This window comes from Pseudochaenichthys georgianus, chromosome 3 (genome assembly GCF_902827115.2).
Source record: "Pseudochaenichthys georgianus chromosome 3, fPseGeo1.2, whole genome shotgun sequence".
Classification (NCBI taxonomy): Eukaryota; Metazoa; Chordata; class Actinopteri; order Perciformes; family Channichthyidae; genus Pseudochaenichthys; species Pseudochaenichthys georgianus.
Genome location: NC_047505.1, coordinates 15,471,321 through 15,484,662, shown reverse-complemented (window position 1 = coordinate 15,484,662; position 13,342 = coordinate 15,471,321). Strand labels below are relative to the sequence as shown.

Below are 13,342 nucleotides of genomic sequence, written 5' to 3'. Positions count from 1 at the left end.
TGAAAAAATGAGAATTGTTATATTTTGATCACAAAAAAACTAAAACATGGCTTTGGTTTATTCACTGCTACTCAAATGTGTTGAGCAAGCAATGTTAACATGAGGTTTTTTTCACACAGTTATTCCTCTTAGGTTTTGTATCCTCATCACCTTTTCCTCCTCAGGGTCCGGTGTGTGCACAGCCGTGTTCGTTCGGATCGTTCGGCATCAACTGCTCTCAGGAGTGCACGTGTCGTAACGCAGGCCTGTGTGACCACATCAGCGGTCAGTGTCAGTGCACTGCAGGCTACATCGGAGAGAGGTACAGTGGGAAAGTGGACTAATACAATCGTATGAAAACTTTATTGGACCCCTCCTGGGAAATTAGCTTGTTGCAGCTAAAGATATTGATAGAATTCACCGGGGAGGAAAGATGAATGTGGGCTCACAGCGGGATATATAATAAACTGTAAGTACAGAGGGGGAAACTAATAAAAACCATAAGGCGCTACAGTTGGTGTTAATGTAAATATGTTAGTATTAAATATTTATGTAGAGTATAAAATGCAAAGTTTGACAGCACTTGAGATGTTTCTACCAAGCCTGAGTGCTTCTTTAAATACTGCATGGTTTACTAAATTAGTAATAGCTGGTATTTACATAAAATGCAGCATTCTAACATGTTGTTTGCACAGTGTGGAATCATTTTGGTGTCAGAATTTGGCATTAAAGTTATATAAAGGTACCCACTATAATTTCACCATGCATCCAAACAGTTGACCGATTTGTTTTTTTTTAAACAAACTGCAACACAATCCATCAAATCAGATAACATCTTCAGGATCACATTTGCTTTAGCAAGCGGTCATCTATGGATGAAGGCATGACAATCAGTTAGCCTGTTGGTAGTTGCTAAAGATAACGGTGTGCTTGTGCGAATGAATGCTACCCATCGGGATATTCAGAGATAGGTAAGTTAAATACGCAGTAAAAAACAATTCAAAGTATTTGGGTTAAACATGCCTCTTATAACTTAAATACACCGTTTTTAATCTAACTATTACAATGATTTGAAGAGACCAACTGGTGTGTTGGTTCTGTTAGCACAGCAAAACAAATCAATATCTTGCACCTTTGGTAAATATAATTCAGAGTAGCAAAAAGGTAACGCCAGAAAAGCCCCATATCTTTGCATTCCCAACTGTATGAATATAATTATCTGACGAGGTGCATTTTTGTGATGATTACCATTTCACACGATTACCCTCTTTTCACAGAAGGAAAGTCCTAAGGACATAGTTTAAACGAGTCGATAGTCAGCGTTATTAGAAGCGACGACAATCGAAGACCATATCTTCTCCTTGTCGAGTAGATCCTGTCTAATGTAGCTTGTCAGCTCCTAAGTCAATACATGCTGGATTGAGCTTAATTCTCCTACTTCTTAAGCTAAATAAACTATTTAAAAAGCCTCTTGGACCAGCTGGAAAGTGCATCGACACCCAGCTAAAAACAGGGATGTTTTTGTAAGCTCATTAAAGTTACATTTTTCGTAATTGACAGCTTCAAAGCTACAGCAGTAAATGCTACATACACATTAATGCAGCAGTATTATTAATAAAAAACATCATATATAGTCAAATAGTAAAACACCGGGATAGAAAACATTTCAGAACATTATGTAATATCAACAGTTTGGTATTACTGTAGTATAATATGCAAATTAAAGCATCTAAATATGTTACAGTGGACGCACAAAATATACAAATATTAAAATGAGCGTAATAGGGGCACTTTACGTTAAGGATCTGTATCCTTTTTTCCAACAATGACATGGACCAACAGTATATTTTAGCGAAACATTTAGTGAACTTGTCACAGTTTTTGGTGGAGGACTCTTGACACTTCACCTCAGTGTTTCAAAAATGTCAACTTCTAACCCTGACCCTGTGTGTGTCCCTGATCTAGGAGGCTAAAGGGCATTACAAGTTCAATTCCTTGTTGCATGTTAGTCCACTTTGCTCTCTCATTGTGTCTTCTATCTGTCTCTACTGTAAGTAATCAGATAAAGGCAAACTGCTGAGAAAAACAATCATTTTAAGGAAGAACTAACCCATGCTAATTCATAAATCAGTCCAACCTCTCCTCTGGTCACCGCTGCCTCCTCCCACTCTCTCTATCTCTCTTTCTCTCGCTCTCCATCTTTAGTCTCAATTGAGCCAAATTACCTCCATTCATTAAGGCCCCAGACAGGTGAATTAGCCTACACGGAATAATTCCTAGATTGAGTTCTCCTCCGCCCCGTCCACGTTCTAATGGAATTAGCCGAGATAAGAGTCCTGAGGAAGTCTGCATGATTTAAACGTGACACGATACAGAACTCCTCACTGAGCCAGTTTAATTGAGTGATTTGTCTATTTCTTAATGGTTTCAACTCGTGGACGTGTCGAGAATGAAGCCGAGAGGTGCGGCTTCAACTTCAACATTTTCTGTTCAATGCAGTTCTGCGTGTTCAGTGGTACTCATTATAAGGACCACTCGGGGTCCCAGCATAATGTGGTAGCCTGTTGACCTTATGATGGTGTGAGAGTACGTGGGGGAATAAGAAGAGCTCTCTGCCACTGTGGCATGATACCTCTCAGGTTTTCCTGTCAGGTAGCAGCGGGAGAAGGATCGATCCTTCTATGAATTGGTAATGTCTTGAAAAAGTACAACGTGTAAACAATGGAGAGAATTTTAGAACGAACGTATTATCAAGAGAAGAGGCTACAGTGCTGAATTTTTTTAATAAGAGTCTTGGAGATATCTTCCAAAATTAGCATTCTAACTGACAAGCCCAATCCATTACCGGTATGTAATACCTATAATAACACTTGTTCTGGTATCGAACATAATACCAGAAGCACAACTCTTAAGTACTGCATTCAAACTTAATAATATGCAATCTTTTTTGCTTTATTACAAAGAGTTGAATACAAAAAGCACCATGGCTGTCCTTGAATGTAGAACATGTTAATGGACAAACCAACAACTTGATTTATTTGACATTAAAAGTGAGATGCTCCTCAAAGGGATCATGCAAAAGCACTGCTTTAAATCTTGGGTTGATCAAAGACATGCTCATAACTTTGTGGAAAATAAGTCATTCAGCATTAAAAAATCTATGAAAAATGACTTATCAACTAAACATGTCTTGGGCCTTTATTTTATGCTTGTCATTCTCATTTGGCATGTTTGCCCAGAAACACTCACATTTAAACCAACCTTCCATATGCTTCAAACCGCTCCTCACCACTCCCCCTTTATTATATGTATACCCCCCAGATGCCAGGACGAGTGTCCAGTCGGCACCTACGGGCCGCAGTGTGCCCACAAGTGTGACTGCCAGAACGGAGCCAAGTGCTACCACATCAACGGGGCCTGCCTGTGCAACGAGGGCTTCAAGGGCCCCAGCTGCCAGGACCGCTTCTGTCCCCCGGGCCTCTATGGACTCATCTGCGACAAATACTGCCCCTGCAAGACTGCAAACACTCTCAGGTACTGAACTGCTGGTCAAGGAAGCAGGAAAGCTGCTGTGCTTTTATAATGTATGTATTCAAACAAAGAAGGAATACAGGAACTGCTTGTTCAAGTGCCCGTAATGAGTCAGTATTGTGGTTGTTAGCCTGAAGCTGTCATAAATGTACTTTTTATCTAGTTCTATAACCAAATCTAAAGCCACATTTATAGACTTTTTAGTTTTTTAATTACGTGTGTTAACAGCATTAAGGATTCTAGGGATTGATCATCTGGATCTTATGTTAATTATCAGGGAAATAAGTGTGAAAACCAGCAGCAGCCCGACTCGCAGGATCCATTTTTTTTTACAAGATATACAGTAAGACCTCTGTGGTTATTTGGTTGGTTGTTTACAAAAAAAAACCTCTTCAGCGGGGAAAAACGTCTTGGAAGAAGCTGAAGTAGCATATTTAGGGTTCTGCAAATCGTTAAAAAGTCTCAAAAGGGATTGAATTTAAAGTCATTAATAATACATTTGAAATGTCTTACAAATTAAATTAAAAGTAGGATTTTCTAAATAGATGTGTGTGATGTTGCATTGTGAAACATACAAATAATTAACAATAATAATAATATTAACATGTTCTTTTATATAGTTTACCAAAGGCATTTCACATATTTTTTTTAAAAAATTAAATAATTGTTAACGGCTGTTTTTTGGAAAGACCTATAATTGCATCCAAAAAAGGTATTCGATGTAATTCCCAGATATATTACAAGACAACAACTTTCAGAATCAGGTCTATTGCCGAGTTAGGAATTTGCTTTGGAGTATAATAAGAATACTTATTTATAAACACAGTAATAGGATTTAGGTAATACAAAAGGAGAACATATAGAACTATTATAACAACTTATTTAAAATAAAATAAAGAAAAACAATAGGATATGTTAACAAGAGATATAAATATACAAACATTCAAAAATGTATATAAAAAATAAAATATGTGTAGTATAACAGAATGTGGAAGAGCTAAAAAATGGCTTCTTTTTTTTTCCTACATGCAAACTCAAATATTCACTTCACTATGTAGAGGACTAACTTGTAACCTCTTTCCCTCTCAGCTGCCACCCTCTGTCGGGGGAGTGCACCTGTGCAGCGGGATGGGCGGGACTCTACTGTAACGACACCTGTCCGTCAGGTTACTATGGCGAGGGCTGCCGAGAGCTGTGTGCCTGTGCCAATGGAGCGGACTGTGACGGTGTGGCCGGGGCTTGCATGTGTGCCCCGGGATATATAGTAAGTGCTCAAACACAAACATGACCCCGCTGATTTATATCTCATGCTGGAAAGCTTTCCAATTGGCTAAGTCATTCTAATCTGCTTCTACACTTTGAATTAACATCCAGATGCAGGTGTTTCATGAGATCGCTTCTGAATACTCTCCTTTAATGCACAGTCTACATTGCAGCAGATGTAGATATGTACACTGCAAATATAGACCAGGCACTAAAGAACAAATGGCAAGGAAATGTTAAAAATGTTTTATCTTTTTCCTTAGAACATTCAAACAGTATTCAAGTAAATAAAAATAAACGGATGTGTCTCCATCACACCTGAATACTGCATTACATTTCTAAATGAACAGTTTAAAACAGAAATCCACCTCAAGCAATAAAAAAAGGTCTAGATTTGTTTATGTTTCACATATAATTGAAATACGTTTTTAATAATAAGTAATAATTGAAGGTCCCTCAATAATATTATATATATATATTCTTTATAACATATCCCTTGAGTTGACATTGGTTAACTGATAAAAAATAAGATTTTTGGTGTTCTCCCTTTCCTGGGAGTTCTCTCCCCTGCCTCAAACGCCTCCATTGGACTCCGTTGTTTACTTTAATTACAGTGACATCACTATGGAACACGTACTCTTCTGTTGGTTAGCGCTCCAACATATTGTATGTGATAGGCTAAGGGACGGGACATCTCTAAGCAGTTGACCAATCACAACAGAGCCGGCCAGCTAACCAATCAGAGCAGACTGGGCTCTGGTTTCAGACAGAGGGTGAGAAGAGGTGCTGCAGCACAGGCAGTATGAGAAAAATAAAAAGCTTTTTGAACATTAAAGCATGGAGACATGTCACAGTTGAAAATGGGGAGAAACAAGCAAAAGGATTTCCCATAAAGCCCTTAAAGGTTCAAATGTATATTTTGAACGTCTACAAAATAAAGTTCACACATTGTATAATAATCCCTTTAAGACTTATAAATAAAATAACATCCTTCCAAAGAACAGATATTACTTTTTACATAGGAATGATGATGATGATGACGACGATGATGATGACGATGATGATGGTGATGATGGTGATGATGATGATGATGATGTGCCTTACACAGTACATAACGAAGCACATCAAAAGGTAAAAGAGGAACGAAATTGATTGCAGGGTCTCAGGATTGAAGCAACATGACTGCATGTGAGAATAAGCACACTGTCAAACTGTTGGAGTCATACATCCCGAAGTTTTAAATCCTTTTGTTAATAAAAAAGAAATGGCGCCTGATTCAGTTGAGGCTCGTTCCAGCCATCATGTGAACATAATGTGCACATGTTTTGCGGCAGCAGGTGCAGAACATGCTCTGAAACATGCTGAGGTTAACTTATCAGGGGCGGTTGACTCTGCAGGTTTACAGTACACGGTTTGTAATGGAGAAAAGCTGCTGCAGGTGCAACCCCATCATGTAGGTCAACTTAAAGGAAAGGGCGTGGAAGTCAGGGCAATGTTGTGTGTGTAAGCAGTAATACGAGTGCAGGTGAGAGGGGAGTCACTTTATCCAGATCTCTGTAACAATGTTCGGCATGTGTGTGTGTGTGTGTGTGTGTGTGTGTGTGTGTGTGTGTGTGTGTGTGTGTGTGTGTGTGTGTGTGTGTGGACTTGTTTAGCTTTCATTGTGAGACCAACTTTTGAAGTAACTTTGGGCGAATGTCTCATTTGCACTTGTGTCCACACTTATTCCAAGGAGGTTGTTTTTAGGCCAATATGTTTGTCTTTTAGTTTGCAACACATCTAGACTATGACTAGCCTTGTTGAGTCATGGCCCTGCCTGAAACGAAGAAAAAAAACATAATCTATAGTATCATATCGTCATCTACTGATGTCTAGTTTAAGACATTTCCTTATAATTGCTTTTCCAGCAGATACACTCAGTATTTCAAATAGGTATTTTGTTTTGAAATGTGTGGGTGTTACTCAATTATTTCTATTGTACATGGAAATATGGGACAATGGTTTACACTAACTATAATGCTTTTGTTGTTGTTTTCATGATGGCCACAGTTCAGTTCAAATACACAATATAGTTTGAATACATAATATACTCGACCTATATTGAGGTTAAAAACGTTCAAAGTAAAATGTTAAATTAATTGGAGGCAAGTTCAAATAATAATTTTAGACTTGGGCCAGGCTAGAGTTAATATTAAAGAGACTTGTATCAGTGTATGTCAGTGTGTGTGGCGTCTGCCTGTGTGTGTCACTGTGGCCGGCCCTCCTGCTGCGCTCCCTGATCTCACAGTGACTGAGCGGAGATCAGACACCTTTAGGAGGAGCAGGGAGATGACAGGGACTTTGATAATTGGACTAAGAATATCAGGGATTTTCAGCAGATAGAAGTGAGATGTGTGCTGTTATTGAATGTCCGTTTGGTTTATAGCAGCTAAACGCAGATAGATGTTGCTCTCATCTGAGGGGTTATTGATTTGAAGGGAATTTATGCTGCGCTGATAACTCGCCGCATGTGTCACTGTGAGGACAGGAAGACAACTTTAAACAGAATCTCTTCCGGTATTGTCAACACTTTGGACAGCTTTGATCGATATCTTTAAACCGGTGCAGCTCTGAGCCAAGGTTTGAAATCTAGAAAACATTACTGATGCGTCGTATACCCTGACAGACTGTTGTGTTGGTTTCAGGAAAAAGGAAAGAATTACAGAAAGCTTTCTCCAAAAATCTGAAGTCTCTAAATCAGAAAATGTAAACCCTGCAAATATCAACAAAACGTAATCTAGATACTGTCAGAAATGTTATTTGCAGTCCCTAATTGTTTCCGCACACAGGATACAGTTCTCCCCATGGTGGCAAACAATCCACCAATGTGTCATCTAGTTGTAGTTAACATAGATGCAACAATGCAGGATTTTAAATACTTTTGAAAAAACATAGACACAATTTAATTTGGTGAGTAATGCTAAAGAAACACAAAAAACTCCACAAGAGAACTTTATTGTGTACTCTTTATTAGAGAAAAACTAAATTAAGTAAAATGTTTAGTCAAACTTTGTATTTATTTATGTGTTGTTTAAGAACTCTCTGACAGTGAGCCACCACAGGACTTGACACCACATAACTATAAATCGTTCTTTTTAGGTTAGGACCTAAAACATAACCCTATCCGCACAATGCACACATGAACGTGAGGCAACTAAAACATGTGGGTAAGGGGATATTTTTGTTAAAAGCGAACCTATTTGGGGATAGACGCTCTTCAAATACCATAATTGGTGGATGTGAAGTCGGTGATGTGATGTCGGACGTAGCTTAATATTTTGAAATGTCAGAAAACTGACTGTAACTTAATATGGTAATATGGGTAAATTGGCTTATCTGACATTGTCAACATATATATTTGTATCATATACATCTTTTATGTACAGTGGGCTTAATAAATTGATTTACCAACTTTAAAATGAATCCTTTAGTCCCTGAATATGCTTTTTTTATTCACTCTGATTGTAGCTGTAATGTTGCAAAGATATGATACAATATTCAAAGACTCTGAGCTCTGAGCCAGGTATCGGAGAGGATGCCCTCAATAACCAGGGCGTCCCAGTGACCTCCGGTGAACTCCAACACACTCGCAGGTGTCTGAGTGCCGTCTGTGGAAATCTGCCCATAAGAGCTTTGTACTGCTTTCTTTTTAGTTTGGTCACATTCTGATCATTAAAAGGTCATTCCACAGGGTTGTGCCGTTTGGAGAGTCTGATTGTTTTGCATCAGCATAGCATGGTGCTCTAACTAAAAAGGAACTGTAAGAAAAACATCTATTTTGATTAACTAACCAGCGTAGTTTTTGCATAGAGCACATCCTCTGCTCCACATATTCAGGATAGATGGATGTCTCTATGTTTGCCATTACTATCTAAAGGATGTTAGAGGGATACTAGCAGCTGTGGGATGTAACTACTTGTAAATGCATTTACTCAGAAACATTTTTATTTTGTTGAGTGTTTCCACTAAGTTAGTTTCTCTGCGGATTAATAATAAACCTCAAATATATATAGCACCTTTCATGCAAGTGCTTTACGGAGCAAGATAAGATACATAGAAACAATGACAATGAGTACAAATCAAACGTTTTATTTTGAAAACAAGTATTACAAACTAAATCAGAAAGAGTTAGGTCAGAAAACCACAAATCAAATAAAACGTTAACAATGATAGCACTAAAATGAAACCAAATCAAAAGTCAAATAAAAATAATACATCTTCAACTTATTTAAAAAGAATCCAAGGCAGTTTGCTGTTCTAAGATCTGAGAACACATTACATCTAAATCAGTGAATAATTCATGAAGTATTATTATTATAGATTAAGCAAAATAGCTCTGTGATGAACACATTATTGCATGAATAATGAAACGCAATTATATAATATAATGTAAATATTTCAGAAATATTAAATAAGATGATATAAATATTATAAATAATAATATATAAATATATATATATATATTTATATTATTTATTATATATATACTATAAATAATCATTATTTAAAGAATATGCCACTCAACATAATGAGGATCAGAATTGTTTTTCGACATTGTGGTATTAGTCGTTTTTTGTAGAGGATCTAGCCATCTTGTTATTATAAGAATATGATATTTAAAGTGATTACAATAATCCGAATACAGTTTTTAGCAACAAAAAAAACCTACCAGTTTATTTATTTATTCGTCCTGATTTAGTATTTGATATGAGAAAGAAATACTGATAAAGCTCCAAACAAACCCTTTGAAGATAAAAAATGCACGATAAATATCAGCATCAATCGATCCAAATGTATGTATTATTCCAGAGATCACTTCCCCTTTGAAATTCTGATGATACGCGTTATCGGGCCCACACACATTATTTATTAACAAAGTCTTGTTTTTTTTTTAATATACATTTTAATAAGGCTTCTCTCTTCTCCTGTCTTTGCACACTTGGCTGGCTTTGTGAATATTAGATTAATAGCGATTTAAAGGCAGCAGGTTGTGAGCGGGCTGCTTTAATTAGCACAGTTTACATGTCGAAGAATCTGATCAATGCCGGAGCTCTAGGTTTACATGGAGCCTGTTTCATAGCGTGCTGAATAAGGTTAGACATCCTGCTAATGCCAAGCTGTCTCAGACCATGTCCTCTGCTGATTGGACAAGCACAGACATCATGTTCCTCTGCAGGGAATGCAGTCAGTGATGATCGCGTCCCTCCTCCATAATACATGCGCTTGTTTGCTGCATCTCCGCCATCAAATTCAAAGCAGTCGTGGGCTCATAATAAATTCAAAGGTGAACCCTGAGCAAAACCTGTTTCCCTGGAGCTAAGCTGCAGGAGAGAGGCAGTGGGAGCTTGCTGTCTGTCAACTTGTTACTAAAACTCCAAAACCTGTGCGCTCAGTCACAGGACGGCTCATGAAGAATTCAAGAGGCAAAGAAAAAAACATCTCTGTATTTATATTTATTTATTTAGCTGACAGACACAACGTCATTTTCACATCTATGATATACAGTATAACAGAGAAGACTGTTTGTGTTGGTAGAAAGACATGCCACGGACACTGCTTTTTGTTTCCAATGTGGAACTTTTGAAGATCTAGCATATGTTTCACACTTTTTATCCGGACTTTTCAAAAACCAGGAGCGATTTTATGGAAAGTCCATACTTTATTTTAAGATGTCTCTAATTAACTTGTATTGTTACTGAGAACATGGTCTCCTTACTGTTGATAATGTTTTACCCATTAAGCTCAAGATAATACACTCGGTTAACTGTTTTCTGTATGCCTTCTTCCTTTCTTCATTTCTCGATATACTATATTACATCATTTATTCAAATCGTAAGTGAAAGTCTTGAAAATAATTAAATGCATCATTTAAAAATTAAATAAGCCTTTGGTATGAGTGATATACATTATTTAAAGGGCCCTATTCTGCTCATTTCCAGGTTTCATATTAGTATTTAGTGTCTCTACTGGGACATGTCTCCATGCTTTAATGTTCAAAAAGCTCTTTATTTGTCTCATACTGCCTGTGCTGCAGCACCTTTTTTCACCCTCTGTCTGAAACCAGAGCCCAGTCATCTCTGATGTGATTGGTCAACTGCTAAGAGCTGTCCCGCCCCTTAGCCAAACACAAACACTGTGTTTGAGTGCAACATCTGTAGCTATGTTACAGAAGTAAACAAAGGAGTCCAATGGAGGCTGTGGATGGAACATTTGTCAAAGTGGACACAGGAAAGTAGAAAAACTGAAGTACTGAGGTTAAAACATGTATTTTGAAGATGTTCATCAGTTTCTGTGTGTGTGTGTGTGTGTGTGTGTGTGTGTGTGTGTGTGTGTGTGTGTGTGTGTGTGTGTGTGTGTGTGTGGTGTGTGTGTGTGTGTGTGTGTGTGTGTGTGTGTGTGTGTGTGTGTGTGTGTGTGTGTGTGTGTGTGTGTGTGTGTGTGTGTGTGTGTGTGTGTGTGTGTGTGTGTGTGTGTGTGTGTGTGTGTGTGTGTGTGTGTGTGTGTGTGTGTGTGTGTGTGTAGGGTGACGACTGCTCCATCAGCTGTCCCGCCGGCCTCTACGGGACAAACTGCACCTCCTCCTGCTCATGTCACAACGAGATCTCCTGCTCACACATTGACGGATCCTGCATCTGCAGAGAAGGTACACTGGTCCTACACTTTTATTTACTCAATTTCTCCAAACTATTCCTTTTTCAAACACAACTAATCATTACAGTAATTTAGAAGTACTCAGATCCTTTAGCAGCAACAAAAAATACTCCATTACTAATACGAGTTCTTTATTCTAAATCTTAAATTAAACCACAATCTAAATGTGTCACATTTAACAAATACACACTAAATATTACACTAAAAAATTATGTTTAAAAAAAGTAAAAACTTATTGTATTGTATTAGTATTGTAGTATTTTTTTTTGTTTAATGTTTCCCTGTTATTTTGTAGAGATTAATTACATTCTCAAGTTAAATACAAACACTTACATTTTAAAGAAAAATACAGCTACTTTACACCACATTGAATTTCACTATTGGTTTCTAACCTAAGAAATACCAAAGTTTAGGTTTTCTTAATTTTTTGAGGGTTTCCTGCTTTTCTTTGTATTTCTCATGTTTTCACTGTTGGTCAATTAATTAGAATAGAATCGGAGGGATGAAACCCTCTGGTCACACATGCAGAGCACACACAGTGAAATGCATTCTCTGCTTTTAACCCATCTTATTACTAGAAGTCTAGTGCTAGGAGCAGTGCCCGGGGAGCAATGGGGTGCTTTGCTCAAGGGCACCACGGCAGGGCCCAGGAGGCGAACTGGGACCTCTCCCAGTAGCAGTCCACAATCCATATTTGAAGTCTGTTCGGGGACTTTAACCGGCAACCCTACGGCTCCCAGTCCAAGCCCTTACTGACTGAGCCACTGCAGGAATTACCAAATTTAAATGGATTTAGGAAATTGTTATGGCCATTTTTCACAACCATTTTCTGACATTTTTAAACTAAATTCACAATCACATAGAGAAAATAATGGGCAGAGCAGCCCTTATCAATTACAATAAATTCCTTATTTGTTGTTAATTTTGGTTTTCTTTCCTGCTCTAACTTCTGGTCACTTTCCAAACAGTCTCAAGGAGGCAAGAGTAAACCCTCTCCTAAAGAAACCCACTCTCAACCCGTCAGATGTTATAAACTACAGGCCTGTCTCTCTCCTCCCGTTCCTGTCTAAAACACTTGAACGCGCTGTCTTTAGACAACTCTCCTGCTATCTCCATCAGAACAACCTTCTGGATCCGCACCAGTCTGGTTTCAAGGCAGGTCACTCCACAGAAACTGCCCTCCTTGCTGTCACTGAGGAACTGCACACTGCCAAAGCAGCATCCCTCTCCTCTGTCATCATCCTTTTGGACCTGTCTGCTGCATTCGACACGGTGAACCATCAGATCCTCCTTCGCACTCTCCAAGAACATGTGCATGACGAGAAAGGACGCTGGCGCTGATTGTTCGCCGCTTTTCTGCCTCTGCTACCCTCTTTCACACCAGCTATCATTTTGTAAGTTACTTTGGACTTTTTGTAAGTTACTTTGGACTTCTGCCTCTGCTGCTGTCTGTAACTGGCTGCCCTCACCCATCAAAGTGCCGGGTGGCTATTTGCTATCTGCTACATCACCTACCTCCTGTCTGTCCCCATCGCACACAACATCCTTGGACTCTCTCTGCCTCCTGCCTTCGTATCTGGGGTGCATCTGTTCCGTCCCGCTGTTCACGTTCTCCTCCCATGTCGTGGATTTTCCTCGTCTCCACGGGAATCATCTACCTCTGTGCAGCTAGCCGCGGTCGCCGCTAACCCACTGCGTCCAGCCTTTCCGCCTGTCATCATGCTGAAATACACCGTCTCACAGCTTCTGTCACTTAATAAATCCTCCATCCCGTTATCCACCTCAGTCATCAGACATCAGACATCTCCTCCGTCGACCCCGCTACATCCACCGAAGCACTCGTCGCAGTTTCGTTTACTCTCAGCACGGACAACAATCC

At 38.7% G+C, this 13,342-nt stretch overlaps 1 protein-coding gene across 1 annotated transcript in view; it reads left to right on the top strand.

Moving 5' to 3' along the window:
- LOC117461155 (multiple epidermal growth factor-like domains protein 11) overlaps positions 1–13,342 on the top strand; it is a 147,348-nt gene that overhangs the window by 78,787 nt on the left and 55,219 nt on the right. Inside the window, exons 8-11 of the mRNA XM_034102917.1 lie at positions 165–301; positions 3,301–3,513; positions 4,600–4,774; positions 11,335–11,455. Of these exons, the coding sequence (XP_033958808.1) occupies positions 165–301; positions 3,301–3,513; positions 4,600–4,774; positions 11,335–11,455 (646 nt within the window). The remainder of the gene's footprint in view (positions 1–164; positions 302–3,300; positions 3,514–4,599; positions 4,775–11,334; positions 11,456–13,342) is intronic.